Source organism: Lampetra planeri, chromosome 37 (assembly GCF_965212315.1).
Source record: "Lampetra planeri chromosome 37, kcLamPlan1.2.h2, whole genome shotgun sequence".
NCBI lineage: Eukaryota > Metazoa > Chordata > Hyperoartia > Petromyzontiformes > Petromyzontidae > Lampetra > Lampetra planeri.
The window spans coordinates 7,839,992-7,862,385 of NC_136143.1; the positions used below are offsets into that span (position 1 = coordinate 7,839,992).

Genomic DNA, 22,394 nt, shown 5'->3' on the forward strand with positions numbered 1-22,394 from the left:
ACCTGGGGGGCGGGTGGTGAGTGGTGGGTGGGGGTGGTGGGTGGGGGTGGTGGTGGGTGGGGCGGGCGGTGGTGAGTGGTGGGGGGGGGTGAGTGGGGGTGGCGGTGGGTGGGGGTGGTGGTGGTGGGTGGGGCATTGGTGAGTGGTGGGTGGGAGGGGGGCGGTGGTGGTGGGGGGCGGTGACGGTGGGTGGGGGGGGTGGCGGATGGGGGTGGAGCTACGCGTTAGGCTCCTCCCCCTTCTGCAGTGGCCCCGCCCCTCGTCGGCCTTGCCGCTCGCAGTTGAATCGATTCTCTAAAAAGCAACGAGGCGAGGAACTCGGAGACCAACAACAACATCGACGACTACGACTAAAACAACAACACGGGGAGACGCATTACTGCCGTAGAGAGTGACTGCCGACATTAACGTGGCGAGTGGGGTAGTCGGGGGGGGGGCTCAAGTGTCGTGAGGAGGAGATACGACGATGTTGTAGGAAGCGCCAAGGCGCGTACGGATTAAACGCAACCATGGGCCGTCATCATCATCACCATGCCCAGGCGCCGAGACGCGGCGGCGTTTAAAGTTATCCCGTGGTTCTCGATATTCTCTTCTTCTTGTTGTTGTTACTACTACCACTACTACTATCCGCTGTTGCGTTATTGTCGGCGAGGCGGCGGCGGAGGAAGATGTCCCTCATGTCGCTGAAGAAGAAGCAGCCCAAGACGTTCAACGTTCGCGTCAACACCATGGACGCCGACCTGGAGTTCGGTTGCGAGGTGGGGTAACCCGGTTACTATGGGGGGTAACCTGGTGTTTACTATGGGGGGTAACCCGGTTACTATGGGGGGTAACCTGGTGTGGGGTAACCCGGTTACTATGGGGGGTAACCTGGTGTTTAATATGGGGGGGTAACCCGGTTACTATGGGGGTGGTAACGTCTGACTGTTTACTATGGGGGGTAACCCGGTTACTATGGGGGGGGTAACCTGGAGGTGTTTACTATGGGGGGTAACCCGGTTACTATGGGGGGTAACCTGGTGTTTACTATGGGGGGTAACCCGGTTACTATGGGGGGTAACTGGTGTTTACTATGGGGGGTAACCCGGTTACTATGGGGGGTAACCCGGTTACTATGGGGGGTAACCTGGTGTTTACTATGGGGGGTAACCCGGTTACTATGGGGGGTAACCTGGTGTTTACTATGGGGGGTTAACCCGGTTACTATGGGGGGGTAACCTGGTGTTTACTATGGGGGGTAACCCGGTTACTATGGGGGGTAACCCGGTTACTAGGGGGGTAACCTGGGTTACTATGGGGGGTAACCCGGTTACTATGGGGGGTAACCTGGTGTTTACTATGGGGGGGTAACCCGGTTACTATGGGGGGTAACCCGGTTACTATGGGGGGTAACCTGGTGTTTACTATGGGGGGTAACCCGGTTACTATGGGGGGTAACCCGGTTACTATGGGGGGGTAACCCTGGTGTTTACTATGGGGGGTAACCCGGTTACTATGGGGGGGTAACCTGGTGTTTACTATGGGGGGTAACCCGGTTACTATGGGGGGTTAACCTGGTGTTTACTATGGGGGGTAACCCGGTTACTATGGGGGGTAACCCGGTTACTATGGGGGGGTAACCCGGTTACTATGGGGGGGGGTAACCCGGTTACTATGGGGGGTAACCTGGTGTTTACTATGGGGGGTAACCCGGTTACTATGGGGGGTAACCCGGTTACTATGGGGGGTAACCTGGTGTTTACTATGGGGGGGTAACCCGGTTACTATGGGGGGGTAACCCGGTTACTATGGGGGGTAACCTGGTGTTTACTATGGGGGGGGGGGGGGGGGGTTGACATTGCCTACAACGGGCCTAACGCGGGATTTAACTTCGCCTTAACGCATGGTTTAGAACACACGAGGTTAACTCTTAGCCTTACGTAGGGTTAACACACACTGGGGTTATCTTAGCCTTACAGCAGGGTTAACACACACGAGGTTAACTTAGCATAACGGCAGGGTTAACACACACGAGGTTATCTTAGCATAACGTCAGGGTTAACACACACGAGGTTAACTTAGCCTCACGTCGGGTTAACACGCACGAGGTTATCTTAGCCTTACGTCAGGGTTAACACACTTGTGCGCACATGTGTCTTTGTCTGCACAGGGCAGCTCGCTGTTTTAAAGAACACGTAGGAAGTTTAACAGGGTCTGTCTCTCACGTTGTTTTTTTGCCCATCAGCCCGAATTAGTTGTTGTACTAACGCAGAGATGATTGGAATTGTCTGGATGTCCACAGTACTTATGCCACGTGGAGGGCACACGTTAAAACATGACTTATTTAAGAAAAAACATTAGTTTTACATACTTTGATACTGCCAAAGAAAAGGGTCTCGAATTTCGATTTAAAGCTTTCGTGACTGCAGGGATTCATCTTCTTGGTTCTTTCGGTAAAGTCACGTAGAATGGAAATAATAAAATAATAAAAATAAAACATAGTAAAATAATTCTCACGACGTTTCGGCCACAACGCAAGCAGCCGTCCTCTGGTGAAGAATAGGTCTGTCGAGAAGACACGTCGTGAGAATTATTTAATGTTTTATTATTATATTTTTATTATTTCCATTCTACGTGACTTTACCGAAAGAACCAAGAAGAAAAACGGGTCTCGTTTTTGATGGCTTTAGTTTGGGTGTCACACTCGCTGCTAATGCGACCCTTAAACTGATTGAAGTCCTTAAATTGCTTTGAACGGGAACTGCTGGCTGGAAGGGGGCCTCTCTTCACTAGGGGTACTTGGTCTACTCTTCCACTGCACAGGGAGGGTCTCTGTCATTGTACGAATGCGTTACTGTATTCGAGTTGGAAGCGGAATGACAAACCATTGCAGGAACGGAATTGCGGATATGATGAAGACCGACATCTTTCAACACATCAGTAGTAACATTATTTGAGTGTACGGTATTTAAAATACGTATTGTAATTCAGCAAGCGCCTCATCCAGCTGTCAATCACAACAAACCGGTTATTCGTAACGGTTTGGTTCCTCTTCGGTCTGACCATGCTACCAAAAAGCATTGTGCGTCTTGTGTTAGTTTTCGCCAAAGTGGATTGACAGAATGTGTTTGTTTAATGAATCAACGAGGGCGTGAATGTATGTAATCATGACATTTGGAGTAATCCGTCTTTAAGCAGTTACATAACACTCAACTTGGTTATTTCACTCATTTAATTAATTCACCTTTCTCCAAAGTGCTTTCGTTTTTTTATTATTGTCGTGGGCCAAGCCAGTTGGTGGTATTTTCTTGCCTAGATCCCACCACCACCACTGGGGGGTTCAGGTTCGTGCCCCGAGGCTGTATCGTTCAGGAAAAACGGGAGGGTGGGGGGTTTAAAAAAACGACACGGGCCTCGGTTCATTTTAATGGCTAAAAAACAAACGCGTTGCAAACAAGAAGCAGAATAAGTTTTGACTGCTGTGGCGTTACGTTTGAAGAAGGCGGCAACCCAGGGTACAGATGTAACCCAAACTTAACTGTCAACCCATCCGGTTTTTACCCCGTATTCTTGTACAGGTAAATTGAGTTTCCAGGTCCTATATATATGGTGTTACAGCCGTTTGAATACGGGGTTTGTAGGATGAACGTTGAGATTTATAAGGGCACGGGGTGAGCAATAACATGTGAATTGGTCTGTAATTAAGTAGGCACTGATTAGGGGTTGACAGTTACGTCTTAACAAGCGGTGGATCATTTCAAACAGACCACTTGGCGCTGTTAGTCGTTGATGAAGGTTTTTGTTGGCAGGAATTTTTGGCGGGGTATTGTAAGCTTTGGGTAGTTTTACATATTTGAGTACTGCCAATGAGGCCTTTGATGCAAGCTTTTCAAAATTAAGTTGATGGCAGTGGTTAGGTTAGGAATGGGGCCCCATTTACCCTTAATCACGGGTGTCAATATGGTGTAGCAATGTGAACTTTCCTTTGGCAGTGATTTTTTTAGCCGGTTACACAAAGATTAAGACATTATATTTGCAGAGCGGTTTTTCATGGACTACATTAGAAGAACAGAGGTCGAATTTGGTGTTAAAAGATGGGCGTTTGAGGCAGGAGTAATGTCTGTTACTATTAAAACCAGAGGGCCTAATTGTAACGACAATGTTATTTCTTTAACAATACTTGCAGAGCATGAATTCAATATGAAGAATGTTGTAAGAAACTTGAAATTTGGTTACAGAGTATCGCAAAGTTGTTGATCAGAAAAGTAACAGTTGCAACGGGATGTGTGCAGAATGGAGGCCACGTTACTGAGACTGGCATTGGATTTGACACACAGAAGTTGTTAACCAAGAAGAACTTTAACCACATCTTGGGATAATGTAAGGGCAGACCTTGTTGGTCAGGTGTTGATATTGAAACAACTACAATATCTATCTGAAGGAAATTAAAGGGAAAGTATAGTGACAACAGTAGGATTGGTAATGATGACCCCTTGAATGCTCAAAAGGGTTTGTCTTGCAACACTTGAATTTAAGAGGTTTTTTTTCAACTTCACTACAACAAAACGACAATTCATGCATTTTATCCATGTCCATTTGTTATTAACATAATGGAGAGAGCCCAGGGACAGAACATACCGTCTGGTATATTCGGCATTGTTAAACTTTGTGAAGAAGTCTCCATCCTGTGTGACCAGGTTATGGAATGATGTGCGTTCCAAGGGATTTCAAATCCTCCGAAACATCGCCGTCTCTTGTAAAACGACGGAGCTCAGGTTGTAAGTAGCGTGAGCATAAACCATTTTGGAAATCCACATCTGCTTGCTTAGATTGGCTCGTCTCAAGGTAGGATGAGTGGGGATCTAATGATCTGACGTACGGTTATGGAGACAGATCCGGTGTGGGGAGTGAGTTGGGTATGCACGCCCTCGGTTTTAAGTGTGCGTAGTTTACCTTGCCGTTACATTTTTGCATGTCTGGGCAGGACTAAAAACGTGTTCATACGTTGGATGAATATTCTGATGGCTATTGTTGAAGGTGAATACTTGCCACTGCTAATTAATTCAGAATCAGAATGTGTGTTTATATTGGAGGAATCCTATGAGCCATGAAGCTCTTTTTCACGGATGTCCAGTTAGGTACTTTGCACTCGTATTGTACAAAAACACGATAGGAGGGCAAAGTTACAAGAAAGGTAAACACATCTCCCAAACAGATACAAATAAAACTAAACCATCCCCACCCTACCAGGCAAAGCCCACTAAGGTATTAACTTATTTTTCAGAAGTGACCTGGCTACAAATGATAGCTCAACAAAGTGGCTCATAATTTGGACATTTATAGCACCAAAATGATCTAAATTATCTCAATGTATTTTTTTTCTAAATGTTTTATTAATGTAGTCGTTTTTTTACGCTTTCCAAAAACCAACCAATCTTGCACTGAAGTAGAGAGTTTATTCCATTCCACGACGATAATGTTTGTTGTCTGGGTATTTGTTTAGTTCGAATGTTAATTGTAAACAATATAAACTATGATTGTTAACCAATTTTACTCATCAAACGATAAGAGTTAAATGTATAATATGTCACCCTAAATAACCTGTTAACCCTGTGCCGCTGAGCAACCGACACAGCAGACACCTCGTGCAAACAGATAGAAAAATCTCAAGCCGCAGGAGGCAATATACAAAGTAGACTTTGTCAGCAGTTAAAAGTTGAGCACAAGGGGGGGGGGGGGACATGATGATGGCTGGTGAAACCCAAGTTAAAAACTAGGTTCATAAAAGCGTTGTCTTGAGCAATCGTGCATTAGTCCTTAAAAAGTAGTACGTCCCAAGAAATACCCACCAGGAGCTAGTGTATACCGCAGCTAGAATGACGGACCATGGGTATCATTAGAGTGATTTCCCCCTCTCCCGTTCCAATTGCTGCTATCTGCAGCTATTGTGGGAAATAAGCAGGTGTCGTGCTGAGGTTGTGAACAGCAGCCCCCGTAGCCAGCCGGGAGGAGGGGTGGTTACAATGAGCTTAAAGCAGTTGCAGATTTTTTTCTTTCTGCCGAGGCGGCTGGATTATCTGGCGGCAACATGTGGTGGAGGGGCGATAGTTATATTACGCTGCCCATTGAGGTGCGCCTGAAGTGTACCTTGGATCGAGGAGGCGCTCAGGGCCAGGAAACCCTCCTGTTTAGAGAGATGTTTCGAGACGGGGGGGGGGCAGGAAGGAGAGGGGCGGCTTGCCCCTTTACTAGTGTAATATTCGTGGCAAGGTAAAACATTTGGCGATGATGAACATGGGGCCTTTAGAATTTAGAAGTGCCGGCTTGCATGTTGTCTCTAGGCATACGGCCGAGCCCAATCTGTCATATTTTGCCGCCCGCTTGGTCAGTGGTGATGGCATGGATTATGGCGCTTGATGTTTTCCAAACGACTAATCACCTCGGCAGAAGGTATATGACATTGGAACGAAATGTGATTTTTAAAAAACTAAAGGAAAGTCCATCTCGACCCAGAGTTTCATTACATCGGCAGCCTGTCTCAATGGCTGTGGGAATACATTCACCTTGCAAGCCAGGTTCCACCGTCTCTGCCAGAGTAGGTCTAATTATACTGTTTAATTTTATTAACATTTTGAAGAAATGTCATGCATATTCCTCGGGCAGTACTTTTTTGTACAGGTGATATCGGAGAGGAACGCTTTCGTTTTTTAAAGGAGGTGTCATCAACATTGTGCTTATTGGGGAGATTGAGAGACGAGGCGGGTTGTGTTGTTGGTAGGCCTGAAAATAACAGCCACACCCCAAGACGATGAACATTTTTGGCTGTCTGTTGAGAAACCAGCAACAATCTCGTGAAATGTGACCAAGAGTCACCTTCAAATAATTTAAAACATTAAAAAGTTTGCATAACTCCATGGATTACACGGGATTATTTAAGCTGGATAACCCTACGCCTGGGAGGTTAGCTGTTCACAGCCCAATTATGTCACCTAAAGGCCACGTTTATTGCATAGCGTTTTAACACAAATGAGGTTAACAATATAACAATTTTAACGGGTAACTTAGAAGAACATGTTTGTTCGTTTTTTATGCATTGCCAATTTTTTTTTTATTAATCCCTTGTAAGCCTTATATCAAAGCATGTACAGGCATGTGGATTCTTTTTCTATTTAACTTACAAACTGCTTTTATGTAAATTAATATAAAAACTCTCTCTTGCCAGATTAGCACCATACTTTGAATGCTTTTTTTGGCATCAAATCAAGTAATTTACTGACCAGGTATTGTAAATAATTGGAAATAATGATGACATATCATGCTCATTTGAAAATAACGGCTGGTTTGTACATAGTAATGAAATATAAGTGTTAATATCGCGTATGTTTTACTATGAAAAATATGAAGCCTTCTCTCTTTACCTGCTCGTAACCCACTTTTTTTATATAACCGTGTTTTGTTACAGATTAAAATGAAGGGGAAGGATCTCTTTGACCTAGTGTGCCGCACCATTGGCCTGAGGGAAACGTGGTTCTTCGGCCTTTGTTTCATGGTTAAAGATACCCTCACGTGGCTGAAGATGGAAAAGAAGGTGAGGAATATGTGGGGTTTGTCTCGGACCATTGGTAGTGTTGCCTCTAAAGTATACAGGTATTCCTCTACTTACGATGGAGATGCGTTACGAACACCCAATCGTAAGTCAAAAATATCGTAAGTCGAAGATGGCCTAGCCTACCCAGAAGTCTTAAAGAATGGTGATAATTTAGCAAAACAGAGCAATTTACAGTAGCGTACTGTATAAACTATATACTTTATGTATTTATTAATGACAATACTGTATTGCACAGTAAAATGTAAAGTAAAAACAAGGTAAATTCTTAGCCTACCTATATGAACTGCAATTTAATAGAAAGTTTTTTTTTAGGAAACAATCTTATCTGCATCACACAAGGCGGGAGATGCGTATATCCCGGCAGCGTCCCAACGTACAGCATCGTACCTCGTACGCTGCTGCGTATGCCTGCCGCGCGAAATTTTAAATATTTTAAAATTTTGTCGTATCGCTATTGCCATCGTAAGATCGAAATATCGTAAGTTGGACCATCGTAACTCGGGGACGATCTGTACCTACAGCCAGCGACGTGCAGTTAAATTTGCAGTCGGCACTTGGGTCTTCAAGTTGCCTAAGATGGTCCCATATATTTCTAGCCTTGCAAATCATTTGGGCTAGAACAATGCATTTATTCACATCGGTGTTTATAAATTAATGTGTGTGTAATAATACTATGTTCACATCACCCCTGAAGTTACTAGACATGCTTACCATCCTCCACGATGTAAAAAAGGCAAAGATTTTTTTTATTGAATTGTGACCCTGCTTCACAACAGTTCAGCTAATCATCGGGAGTGAATTTCTCCACCGCTACTAATCATACATTGCACAGTGGTCATAAAGAATTACAGAGGGTTTTATTTTTCATGATGATGTGTCCATTAAGCTCGCATAATTCATTTCGATTACGGAGTAATTCTCGAGTGATCTTTTATTGGCTGATGAGAACGATGTGCTCTCAACATCCTTAGATTGGATAAAAGTGATTGGTCCGATTGTTTTTTGATTGGGGTATAATGACTTCTGTGCATTAAACTGCACTGGACCATTACCAGAGATTTGCACGTCACAATTATAATTCAGCTCGTTTCACGCATCACCACATCCTCCCCATTTCTGCTCGCATTTTTCATTATGGTGCTTAATGTGGATTGTGCTGAAATAGTTTTCTGAGATGAGATGAGGGACTGGGGTGTTGCATTTGAAAACGCTTGAGAGTTGTTTCACAGACGTGTACAGATTGAGTCACTGATACATTGTGTTTGGTTGACATTTGTTTTTTTGCCATCTCATTTGCTGGACATAGTTAAACAGGAATGCCTTAGGTGGTTTGCGTGTCTTAGGAGCCAGTGTTGGCCTGTTCAAAATGCAATCACGATCCTCCGTTACCTTTTGTGTGGCATCCATCACAGGTTGTACAGTCGTTTGGATGAACACCCTGATGATCAAAAAACCAAGGTTGACATTGTTTTCATTTGTGTAGCCAGTGCTGCTCAAGGTTGCCCGATAGGGTTTTTACCTATTTACTTTTTTACATATTGATGTACCAGCCCAATCGGAAAGATCATAGCGAATTTGTTTTGCAGTAGAATATCCTTAATGTTTGCAATCAATGCGATGCTGGCATAGAATTTTTAGTACGGTGATAAAGTATGAACAACCAATGTATGTCCTCTGACGATGATGATGACTTGTATAGCCAATAGATCAGGGTTTTCCCCACATTTACCAGTTTATTCCCATTCAAATGTAAGTTAACTTGTTCCATGCTGCCTGATGATCGTCAAACATGCTCCACTTGATGCGCAAAGCAAATCACGTCGTCAGCGTTCATTGAGCTGATTTAAATTGAGATCTCACTTGGCCTATGTGTGCACGTGTGGGCCACATGCTGCAGACACGGCCGCGTGCACGAGTGGGAGTAAATTGGTAAACGCGGAAAGATGTTTAGTGTGGTGGGTCGCGAGGACTAGAGTTTGGAAAACCCTGTTTTTGTTTCCTACTTTTCATGCATTGCGCATTGGGATACTAGATGGAATGCTCATGATACATTTGAATAAAAAAAAAAATTCGGCTTTAATGAGATTCACTGCTGTCACCATGCAATGCTGCGGTGATTTTTAGACGGTGCATCCCTGCTGGCTTACGCTGCTGTGACGCATCTTGAAACACTCTTAAGATAAATGTAAACACAGGAGTGTGACCTCAGGAGTGTCAAATGTGAGACTTGGAACATTTTAATTCGCTATTAATCTGAAATAAAAGGATAGTATACTAACTGTGAATATAATAAAGCAGCGTTCTTGCACTATATTTTCCAGGGGGGCCTCATAAAATTAGTATGTGCCGGTGTCATCACATCATAACGACTGTCCATACAATGACTAATCTGTATCTCTTTTTCTCCACATCTCTCATTACTTATTTATCTTATTAATAAATATATCGCTTGTCTACAGGTTTTCTACCCCTTACATCTCTTTCATCTTACTAATGTGTTTCCCTTATTTTCCCCTTTCTCTGGGCCATAACTTGGTGGGCCGCTTTTGGTTCTTGGGCCTGCTAGTTGTGAAGAAGCCTGTCATAAAATATGATGTTCTGCCATGAAGTAACATGTCTGATAGTTGAGTCAAATTTAACCCTTGTTTCAGGTGCATGCTTTTTAATATCTATCCTTTGGACACATCAATGTATTAATTTATTATTTTTTGTCCAGCAGCAAACAATGCGGTGTTTTGTGACTGCCATTACCATGTACGGCACCTGCAGCAACAGTCGGTGGTGTGTGCGGCTGTGATTGGTGGTGGTGGTGGCAGGTGCTGGAACAGGAGGTTCCCAAGGAGGATCCCATCTCCTTCCAGTTTCTGGCTAAATTCTACCCAGAGTCTGTGGATGAGGAGCTGGTGCAGGAGATCACACAGCACCTCTTCTTCCTCCAGGTGTGTACTGTGCACCACAAAGTGAAAGGGGGAGACCTGGTGTTTGAACTTTACGTCATTGTTTAAGTGTTCGGTTTCTTGCACAGTCATTTAATTTTCTTGTTTGTTTTGACTCATTTGTTGTAGCCCTCCTTACAAAATAGACTTTGTTTTGAAGCGCTCTCACCTGCTTGTGAATAAATTATAATCACTTCTTGTGCCCGTGACGCAGTGGTTAGTGAACTACTATGGATACTGTAACCTGAGTTCATTTACCAGCCATGTCTAATATCTGAACAATGAGTTATATCTTAACCTGAGTTTTGGTCCAGCGTGGTGAAGTATGGTTAAACAACCCCCAGATAACTGATATGGCTTAGGGAGGCCTTCATCCAGCAGTGGATTGACAAAGGCGTCTAAATTATTTAAATAATATTTAATTGTACCATTTTATGCATCGAAGGCATAAAGTTTCCTTGAAGACAGATATTAGAGCCTTTTGTACAGTGTGAAACTATATGCTACATACCTCAGCCATACATGTTATTGGCTGCCGAATATTATTTTCACGTGTTAACATTTTCCTAGGAGTGCTTCAAGATGCATCACAGCAGAGTGAGCGAGCAGGGATGCACTGCGTCTAAAAATCACCACAGCATTGCATGGTGACAGCGGTGAATCTCATTAAAGCCGTAATTTTTTTTTCAAATGTATAATGTGAATTCCATCCGAGGATCCCAATGCGCAATGCATGAAAAGCAGGAAACAATAACAGAGCCAGGGCAACCGACCAAACTAAAGAGGGAAGGCCACTTTAAAGAGATGGGTTGTCAAAGCAGACTGAAATTTATCTCCCAATTCTGATTGCCTGATCTCAAGTGGCAAGGCGTTCCATAGCTTGGTTGCCACGCTAACAAAAGGCCGATCACCAAAAGAAGCGCCACCTAGACCTGGGAGTGCTGAGCAGTTGTTGGTCATAAGATCTTAAGGACCTAGATGGAATATATAAATGTATTAGTTCTTGCAAGTAATTTAGAAATATTAATTATCTTTTTGGCATTATAATAACTTCTACTAACTTAACCCATGTAAACTGAATTTCCTACATTTCAATTAAATTGATTGTTTCCCACAGTAGTTTTGGAATTCATTTATCCTTTGCCAGCGTCCACTCTTTTTGTGCATTTATACTGAGAGGCGTTGAACGCCTGAAAAACTGTGATGTTCATTGGGATGTCGTGAGAAATAATTCAGCATTTTTTATACAAACTTTTCTTTGACAGGTGAAGAAAAAGATCCTGGATGAAGAGATATTTTGTTCACCTGAGGCATCGGTCCTTTTAGCTTCATATGCTGTCCTGGCCAAGGTATTGTGTGTCATCAAGTTCATATCCAAACTCCGTACCAATGAAAATAGCTCGTTTTTTTTACTGTTGTCCAAGCAGAAACTGGCACAGCTGCTTGAGTGTAGTGAGTCTGAAAGTGCTGAGTGATGTCACTGATAGAAGAACCACTTTGGGAATGTTCGTTTGGCTAGACGCAGCATTATATTCAGCCACACTCTGGAGGTTATAGATAGTGGCAGCTGACGCACACGCAACATAATTGTTTTTTTTCTCTCATACAGTAAAGCTATCTGCACAGCAGTTGAGTAGGTAATTTGACCGGGCTATGGGGAGAAATCTCTCTTAGTGGTTTATAAACAGGGTCGTTCGGTTGGGGGTAACAAAAATGTGATTGGCACCGGTTGCACATTGAGTCTGGTTGCACGTAAGCCTTCATGAAATAGAATTTGTTTTAAAGTGTTCTCCATATCATCTGGTTTTTTGTTGTTGCTCGCTGTCGTTGCAGTATGGCGAATATGATCGGAGCCTGCACACTCCGGGTTTTTTGGCTCAAGATGAGCTACTGCCAAAAAAGGTGAGCGTGCATCGTGTACAAAATAAATATAATATATTCCATTAGGTGTTTCATCCTTATTCGATTTTGCCTGAATGTATTCATGTGTATATGTAAGCTTGTCTCATGTGAGCAGTATTAAAGTTCAGCTCATAGAAATACATCCATCGAAAATAATATTTTTCTAAACCAAGAAAAAAAATATAAAAATATATAATCCGCTGTCACCTCATTGCCACTGATGTTGAGTTGGTAGTATTTGCTTATTGCACATTTGTCATTTTTATCTGTGAAGAAGCAATGCGCACCATGCTCATTCTTCTAAAACGTTCTGTTGAGTGTTTTTTCAGTGTTTAAGTCGATCCATATCACATGAATGAGTGACAATTTTCAGGCAATGGTATTTTTTCACATGTAGAAACATTTTTTTTACGATTTGGAGAGGAACGGTCACCTGTGTGTATTGCGTTGGTTTTGCGTAGATGGCACGGGGTTGATTTTAACCAACAAAGTTTCATGCGGGAAGATGGATAGTCTACAGTTACATTATAGTGGTAATTTATCTTGAATTCTGCCTTGAGAGCGAAAATAATGCATTCCAGTTTGTGAAATCGACTTCCATGCTTTTCTGTTGCATCCTGAGTGCCTTTTTATTTCTATCAGGTCATCAACCAGTACCAGTTGACACAGCCAATGTGGGAAGAAAGAATTACAAACTGGTACAAAGGACACCAGGGCATGACCAGGTACATTGATATGCAATATATATTAGCAACCCCATATTAATCTCTGAATAAAAATCGTTAATGTTGGCGATTTATACTATGAGGATAGCTCCGCTTGATAAGGAAATTACAATGCATTATCGGGCCTACTGAGATTCATGTGTTTGAGACACGTTTTAAATACAATATTTTATAATGTAGCTGGTAACAGAAACTGTAAGAGATACATCACAACACATATGTAGTTTGCAGAGCGTAATGAAGTAGGGACTTGCGTAAAATGTGACTTACATGTGCTAATTTCCTCTAATTGATTTATATGCCAATATATTTGCACTATTTTCCTATTCTTGCATGGCCATTTGAATTTTACAATATTGTTGAAATCTTACATTGCATTGGAAGCTTTTTTTTATATGTAGAAATAGATCTCAGCTCTTATACTGTGGGAAAAGTAATGGCTATATCTTATTAGTCGTGGGATTATATTTGAGTAATATTTACACTCATGAATTTGTATGTGTGTGATGTATGAATCACACTCTTGTTATTTTGTTTCTTTAGAGATGAAGCTGAAATGGAGTATCTTAAAATTGCCCAAGATCTCGAAATGTATGGAGTGAATTATTTCCCTATAAAGGTAAATGCGTTTTCCATGAAAGTAATTTGACATGACATTACCAATTTATCTTGACCGTGATTGCATTTGTTCCCACATTTGGATGAATGAAACTGCCTCGTGTGTTTCATTGACATAGGACAAAAAAGGAGTTGATTTCTTGCTTGGGGTCGATGCTCTGGGCCTGAAGATCTTTGAACCCAATGACAAGTTGCAGGCGAAGAAGTCGTTTCCGTGGAGCGGAATCAAGAATGTGCAGTACAGTGACAAAGAGGTATTAACACTTGCCCAGTGGGCACGTATTTGCTTGTGGGGAGAGCGTATCAGCACTTCTCACTGATATGTGTCTATAAAGTGTGTCTATAAGGATGTTTGTCCACTGGATGTAAAGCTATAATAAGCTATTGTTTTCAGAGACACTAACAGCATTACATTGTTATTTTAGCTCACTTTTGGAATGGTCATGGGGGGGGTGGTGTGGTGCGGAGATCACACTATGAAACGGCCGAACTGAGTTTGATTTCTAGACATGGCTATAACACTGGTCAACACACTTTTTCTGGCATAAGGTATTCCAAGGTAATTTTGCGGTGCTGATTCCAAATCTGGCATCAGTTTTTGTCTATCACATCAGGTTTTTGAGATATCAAATACTGCATTTTCAATAAAAACTGCAGAAGAAAAATATTAAATAAATGTGGATATCTACATAAAATGATATTATAAACACACTATCCTAAAAATACAGCACCATATTTTAACACTAAAGCAGTCACTGACTCGCAACAACTTGCAATCGTAAGTGACAGAGTTAATTTCAGGTAAAATCAATGAAAATGGGGTATGCCGATAGCATAAAAATGAGATGTGATAGAGCAAATCTGAGATCAGATTTGGAATTAACACCCTGAAATTAGTCTAAAACAGCTGCAAAAGTCCAGGCCAGAATTTTTTTTTTGTTGACCAGTGTAATCCGTGGTGAATGATGTCTGAGCAAGTCCTGAGCATCCCACATCACCAACCTGCAATGGGCAGCATGTCCTGGTCACCAATACGGCACGGGGACGCCTTCAGCCAGAAATGGATTGTTTATTTATGTAATTGTCAAAGAAGATACATTTAAGAAGAAATGGCATTTGCTAGTTTTTTTTCTACACAGTTATTGACCCAAAATGTTTTTCCGCTTCATGTTTTCCAGTTTACCATTAAGCCTCTTGACAAGACAACCGAGGTCTTCAAATTTTACTCTTCAAAGCAGAGAGTAAACAAACTGGTAGGGGCTTAATTCACAACTTGGTGGTTATCTTTGTTAACTCTGTTAACGTGGTTATTAGACATGTAATGTTTCTACCTTGTGATTTGATGAATTGTCACGAATCGTGGTAAATTCATGATATTTTTTACTGTCTGATTTGCATTGTTTCTGATGTCTTCTATCTTGATTCATATTGACTGATTTACTCCGTTTGCGTAAATGTAACCGCGTAGAATTTGGATCGTAATGACTTGATTGCTTAAATGCACAATTGATTTGGATGTCTTTTTGAGCGTACGAACTGATTTTCAGTCAATACATTGCTCATTTGTTAATTGATTTAAGAGGTGTGAACTGATGTACTAAGTTTTAATCCGAATTTCATTTTATTTAAAACTTTTAATGATCGTGAATTGAGTGAATTTTCTGATGTTAAATATAATGTTGTTCTTATGATAATTGAAAAACATTGAACATCCTCTTGCTATAATTTAAAGCTCAAAGCTTGCGTTGGAAATGGTTTAATATATAATGTTGAAGGCATTTGGTTTTATCCATCTGCTTATTTAGTTTATTTCCATGACTATATCTGAAATGTGAATTCCAGATCCTGCAGCTGTGTATTGGAAACCACGACATGTTCATGCGACGGAGAAAAGTAGATTCTATGGAGGTACAACAAATGAAGGCTCATGCCAAAGAGGAGAAGGCACGGAAACAGGTATGGTTATAAGCCGGCTATGGATATTCATCACATACACATGTCTTCCAGAACAAATCCTTAGCAAACGGTAACTTTGTTCACAATAAGGTTTTAGCATTTGGCAGTACGCTGCATTGTATGGCGTGATATTTAGTTAGGAAATAGATAAGGAGAATAAGCCTTATAGGTCGATAGCTCGTTTAATCCAGCTCATGAACAGCACAGAATGCCTTCGTGAATCTACCGCCATTTGGCCAGATAACGCTGTGGTTAGAATGCACAATTGAAAGGCTTTGAGTTCAAATCTCAGTTTGGGGTGGGCTCAATCCATAACCCCTTAGGGTCAATAAAACAAGTTTAATTTGTTGGAAATGTCAGTAGTTGTCCTTTAGATAAATTAACCTGTATACCTATTGGGCTACATGATGGGAGGCAGAGGACAGTGCAGCAGAATTAATTGTTGTACTCTGCTCACGCCTTCACCAGTCCACACTTACCAGTGTGGTAAAGTATGGTAAATTAACCCCCATACTTTGTGGCATCAGGAGGCTTTCATCGAGTGGTAGGTTGACACCGAGGAATATAGAATATCCACCGCTGAATCAAGGGCGACCAGTGGAAACGAGCACCTTCCCATGCTTGTTTGAGCAGGGAAACGCTCTCAGAGTAGCTTGTCGTTGAGTATGTTAAGAGTGGTCCCGAGTGTAAACCTGATGCACAGAGTAAAGCATTTAAGTTGATGATTCCATATTGAAAATTCAAATTTTTGCCTTGGAGATTGTGACTGACATTGTGGATGTGATTGACGTTGTGTTTGTATGCAGCTGGAGAGGCAGAAACTCGACAGGGAAAAGCAGCTGAGAGAGGACGCGGAGAGAGCCAAGGATGATCTAGAGAGGCGGCTGTTCCAGATGCAGGACGAGGCTCGGCTGGCCAATGAAGCCCTCGTGAGTGTCGGCGAATTACACGAGCATAGCTCGCTCCGGTCAATAAACAAGCATTTAACTTTCGATTTAAAGCTTTCGTGACTGCAGGGATTCATCTTCTTGGTTCTTTCGGTAAAATCACGTAGAAGGGAAGGACGGCTGCTTGCGTTGTGGCCGAAACGTCGTGAGAATAATTTTATTATGTTTTCTTTTTATTATTTTATTACTTCCCTTCTACGTGACTTTACCGAAATAACCAAGAAGATGAAGCATTTAACTCTTTCACGTGCGCCTTGTTTCTCAGCTGCGCTCGGAAGACACAGCGGAGCTCTTGGCAGAGAAAGCTCAGATAGCAGAGGACGAGGCCAAACTGCTTGCTCAGAAGGCAGCCGAGGCTGAGCAAGAACTGGGACGCCTGCAGGTCTTTACGTTTGCATTCGTATTTAATTTTGTTTTGATGTGGATATGTTACAAAGTAATCTTTGACTGCAGATGTTGTATGGCTTTGTTATTCGTCATGTCATAGTTGCTTTAAAAAATATATCCGTACAGATTTGATTAGATTGTGCTTCGTGTATGCCCAAGCAAAGTCATTGGAGATAGAAACATAATTTCTGTCCCTGGGATGTAGGTGACTGCACTAAAGACAGAGGAGGAGCGACGACTCACGGAGCAGAATGCTCGTGAAACTGAGCGCATTGCTCTACAACTTGCCAAGCAGTCTGAACGCCGGTGCGTTGCTGTTTGCTTGTTTGGGGGTGGGTGTGTGTGTGTGAGAGTGATGACTTTATTTATGGTATCCTCGTAAGCCATGATCAGTCCACTGCTAGATGAAGGCCTCCCAAAGCCGTCATCTCTCATGATATAATTGTCCACCTGGCACCTGCACACGACCTGATTTTGTCCCTACCTCTCCACGATGGACATCCTCTGGAGCGCGTCCCTCCCTTCGCTGAATCGTTATAACCGATTGGCCATCATCCCTTCTAGTGGTGTCTTACCCATGCACTTTTTATCTTAACAGAATAATGCGTTTATACTGCCTATCTTTACCAATCCACGTATTTCTCACTGTTTTGGTATAATTCCAGGCATGAGTCGACTCAATGCAGTTTTGTTCCATTGTTTTTGTAATGTCAATTTCTGATAAATATCTCATAGCAAGTAGTATCCATTAAGTTTCTTCAGACACATTGATATGCTGTGGTTAATTGTCAATTAAAAATGTCTAAAGCATTCCAACCCACTCTTATCTCATGTGTCCCTGCGTCAAATATTTCCAACCGAGTGAATTTGTCATGCATAATCTTTGATTTGCTAACTTGTATCCCAACTCTAATGTTGCGGTCTCTATTTTACTAAGTTCTGAACACGTTTCAACAGGCATACATGTTATCGCATGAATCTTCTTCATATGCCTACATTCGAACACTTTAATCGCATAATTATAAATTTGTAGTAATTTAGAAACATGAAAAGTGCAAATTTCAATTTAAAGCTTTCGGGACTGCAGGGATTCATATTCTTGGTTCTTTTGGTAAAGTCATGTAGAAGGGAAATAATAAAATAATAATAAACGTCATGAGAATTTTATTGTATATTTTTATTTTATTTCCCTTCTATGTGACTTTACCGAAAGAACCAAGAATATGAAAAGTGCAATTTGAAACCATTTCATGCTAGCATTGGTGGTTTGTGAGACTTGCATGTGCTGGACATGTTGATTTTCCTTGGTTGTACGTGTGATTAGGCTGAAAGAGGCAGAGCAGCTGAAACAGGATTTGGAGGAGGCAAGGGAGTCTGAAAGGAGAGCCAAGCACAGAATCCAGGAGCTATCTACACCCTCCTATCCAGTATGAATGTACACACATTTGAGAGCCGTGTTCACTGCCTCCGTAAATTAAATTAAGAGTTGTAATATGCTCAGACTGGACATTGACACTCACTATACACTCTGTTCACTATGTAAATATGTTGAACATCTTTCGCACCGTGCGTACCCATACGGTGCTAATCGGTGGTTACGGGGGGGAAGGACAACGAACTAAACACAAAAAAGCAGTTCTAAAAGAAATGCATTTTCAATCTGAATGATTTAAAAGTGCAGAACTCCAGTGGCTTCCTAATATTGGAAGGAAGAGCGTTCCAGACGACCGCAGAAGTGCATGTGAAAGCGCGCGATGCAGTGACTGTCTTTGTTCGATGGCCAGCCAGAAGCCGCTGTGGCGCACACACTCAATACTGAGCAGCGTCAAATAATAATTATCCGTAATATTATCCATACATTTTTTTTTACACTTATGAGAATTTGTAACAATACCACAAGAAATGTGCCTCTGGGCTCTGGAGACCACCTGGAGAAGATTCCAGGCATGTGACAATGATGGCGAACAATTGGAGACTCTGACTTTTTGAAGCTATTAACATTACATTTGTTATCATGTTACAGTGTATTATCCGTTCTTTGTCCATTAAAAACGATAGTCCCATATAAGTATTCATATAAGTGTAAGCATTTTTTTGAAGCACCCTATAAATAACACATTTTAAAAATTTCCCCCCTCCCTTTCAGCAGATGCAGGGTGTGTATCCTCACCTAGCCGGTGCGGCAGTGGTATTGGGACCAGGGATGCCTGCCGCAGGCCTGGACAGTGAAGGCAGGCGGCTGTCAGTGGCCAGCGACTACAAGGACTCGGACATGAAGCGCCTCTCTATGGAGATTGAGCGGGAGAGGTGAACATGACGTCATTTTTACGCGCCATCGGTCACATTTGTGTTGAGTTTGTTGTCCTTCCCCCGCACCTCCGATTAGCACGGTGGGCTACGTACGGTGCGAAAGAAGTTCACCTCGCATATGGAGACTAATCCGCCTCCTACAAAACTGGCTGCAGTGGGATATAAAAAATGGGTTTAGGTATCAACGCATGCCCATCAAGGCCTATATCTGTTAGGAAAAAAACTTCATAATTGAATACAGTTATATCTCTAAGCTGCGTTGCTAAATCACAACTGAGAATGATATTAAGACCAAAAGAGACATATCAATGGGTTACTGGAGTCAAGTTTCCTCTGTCACACTTGCTTCTAAATCTTCAAGCCAAATTTTCTTCAGGAAATATCCACATTTGTTAATATGATTTAATCTAGAAAATTCTAATATACAAATGCAACACAAACTGGAGGTTGTGTTAAAGCAGCAGGGAACTGCCATTCTCAGTGCTGTTTAGGCATGTAAGAGGGCAGCTGCTCTCTTATAGTTTCCTGATTGTGTAGGATTTCAATAAAAGACTGTTTTTGTGTGTGGCCAGGTTTGAGTACCAGGAGCGAAGCAAGAACCTCCAGGAGCAGCTGAAGGAGCTGAAGACTGAGATCGAAGCATTGAAGCTGGAAGAGAGTGAAAGCTTAGAGAGGGGAGAGCACCGTTACAACACACTTACTCGGGTGTGTACCATTCAAGTTTTGTTTTGGTGCCTTTCCTTGATAATTGTCAGAATTATGAATGGATCGTAAACAAGCTCCCCTTACGTCTCTCTGCTGTATGACATGTATTCTGCTTTCTTTGCAGATGTCGTTCCAGAATGCTCACAGTGCCGGCTTCTACGAGAGCCACTGACAGCGGCACGAGTTGGTGTCGAGCCAGCGGATCTGGGTGTTGACATGCATTGCGCCCCGTCAGCAGCTTACGGATTGGTCAGAAGAAAAGGAGACTACTAAACTGGAGTGTGGGCCTAAAGGTCATTTAATATGACCGTTGTATTCGAAACTGTATGTGGTATATGTTGGTCTTGCACTACCTGTTCTTATATAATCCAACAATTTCTGGTTCACGTGTTATGGACGTATGCCTTTTTAGCTCGGCACACATTGTTTGATGTTATGGTACAAACTAGTGTTAATTATTATTTTGATACACGTGCTCCTTGGTCCAGAAGGGGGTCATGATATTGTTGTTCTTGAAAATACATACCACGTAAGTATCTCGTGTTGAGATGTGGGTTGTGGTTTGGATATGAAGCTGTGATACAGTTGTCCTTGAAATACCAGGCTAATTAATGAGTGAGATGCCCTGGTAAATCCATGAAGAGCAGATTTTGCCCATCTACAGCTTGAAAAGTTATTTATATTGCCTTTATATATGTTATGAAAGCCATATAATTTCTATAAAATATCAGTCACATTTACCTTGAATTTATTTTAGTTTTGGCTGACCAAAAACCTGGTCACATTTAATGGAAAAAAAGGTTGATAACACCACGGGAGCTTTGTCATGGGACCTTTTTTCCAGTATCAAATTATGAAAAATAAATTAGGTTTTTCCCTTTATGGCAATAAAAGGTGTTAAGATGTTCATGTTCACAAGTATGTGTGGTAAATGCAGACTTGAATCCTTGGAAAATGTAATTCTTTGGTGTTTGAACATCTTTTCACTATCACAAAGCTGGCAAAATCGTTCTTTCACAATTTAAGCATGTTATTCTTAGCCATAGTATGATTGGCAAAACAATCTCATTTTATCCTGTGATGGAATGGCTTTTAATTATCTGGCCAAGGAAGAAATCAAAAGAAGTAAAATTTTCCTTTTGATGTCGCAACCTTTTTTACCTTTGAAAAACATGTATGACGATACAAAGCACCAAGTTGGAACAGCGTCATATTTGGGGTGGAGCAACCAGTTCCAACCTCACTCTAGTACTTGATTGATCGAATTCAACATAAAATAGGTTGATCCAAGTCACTGATCAAGACTACCATGGTTACTGGTCCCATGAACTTGACTCATTGATTCTTCCACCCATGTTGAAGATTCGATCTACCTGGCTGTCGGTCCACCTCATCCATGCTGTGTTCAACCATCATTTACTGCAGGTTAAAATATTTATTTCTGCTTTTTTTCTACACAAGTGGTTGACTTTGGAGTTCCCTCTCATAGTGTTTTTCCTCAAGTAATTTTAACCTTGCTCAATACAATACAAGAAATGTATTGGGCATATCCTCCAAGGTTATTTCAAGGACACACTGTTTTGGAATTAAAGTACAGAAACAACAAAATGGTAATATAAACTAATAGGCACTCGCGTGCCTCGAGATACAAAATGTATTTAGACAGTTTATACTTCCAAATTGTATAGTGTTCTGTTACAAATGTTTTTAGAGAAAATGTGCATTTTAACTACAATACTATTATAACATTACACAAATCATCTGTAGGGAGCATCTGTACAGCCACTAAATCAATTTTGGATTTTATTAATCATTAGTCTGGACATGTTTGTACATTATTTTCATATGTATATTAAAGAAAGTGTAGGAAACGTTAGATTGAATATATAGAAAAACTATTTTTAAAAGTAACATTGAAATTTGACAATTGATCTGATCCAATTTCACAAAATGCATATGTAGCATATGAAACTTTGGTTCGAGTCGTGAATATGGTGGCCTTGATGTTATAAACGTTGAGAATGAAAATATATTCATTGTCTGTTTTATAGAAGCTACCGTTGGATTTCTTTTGATCACAAGTTCATCAGTGCCTGATATGAAAGTTCTATTATATTTTGCAACGGTTTACCAGCAGTATCCTGTAATTTGTGTTATTGGAACTCATTGTTTTCTATCACGATTGCCATTGGCTACGAGGAAAAGGTATCCCCTTTTCAATGTCATGTCATGGGTTTTTCTTACTTATCACTGATTTTACATGCTCATCAATTTCATTTTAGCTCGCATGCATATCTGGCACTTGCTTGCATTTCTGAAG

The 22,394-nt window shown here is 41.6% G+C and overlaps 1 protein-coding gene across 3 annotated transcripts; it reads left to right on the top strand.

Moving 5' to 3' along the window:
- The first annotated feature begins 257 nt into the window (after positions 1–257).
- Positions 258–20,939, top strand: LOC144731013 (merlin-like). 3 transcript variants are annotated; one of them, XM_078611968.1, is made up of 17 exons: positions 258–758; positions 7,442–7,567; positions 10,405–10,527; positions 11,790–11,873; positions 12,358–12,426; positions 13,069–13,151; positions 13,695–13,770; positions 13,889–14,023; positions 14,948–15,022; positions 15,612–15,725; positions 16,532–16,654; positions 16,938–17,054; positions 17,265–17,365; positions 18,384–18,486; positions 19,206–19,366; positions 19,942–20,074; positions 20,199–20,939. In XM_078611968.1, the coding sequence occupies exons 1-17, from the start codon at positions 669–671 to the stop codon at positions 20,244–20,246; spliced, it is 1,761 nt and encodes a 586-aa protein (XP_078468094.1). In that variant the 5' UTR covers positions 258–668; the 3' UTR covers positions 20,247–20,939. The 3 variants fall into 3 exon arrangements, with proteins under 3 accessions (XP_078468094.1, XP_078468095.1, XP_078468096.1); XM_078611969.1 differs by having other exon boundaries at positions 19,209–19,366; XM_078611970.1 differs by having other exon boundaries at positions 20,211–20,593.
- Positions 20,940–22,394: the final 1,455 nt, after the last annotated feature.

What these genes read in the sequence shown, in the direction of transcription:
- LOC144731013 (XM_078611968.1), top strand. Translation starts at nt 669, where the DNA reads ATGTCCCTCATGTCGCTGAAGAAGAAGCAGCCCAAGACGTTCAACGTT. An exon ending in CATATGCTGTCCTGGCCAAG is followed by an intron (nt 11,874 to 12,357) that starts GTATTGTGTGTC and finishes CTGTCGTTGCAG; the next exon opens with TATGGCGAATATGATCGGAG. An exon ending in GGCTGGCCAATGAAGCCCTC is followed by an intron (nt 16,655 to 16,937) that starts GTGAGTGTCGGC and finishes CTTGTTTCTCAG; the next exon opens with CTGCGCTCGGAAGACACAGC.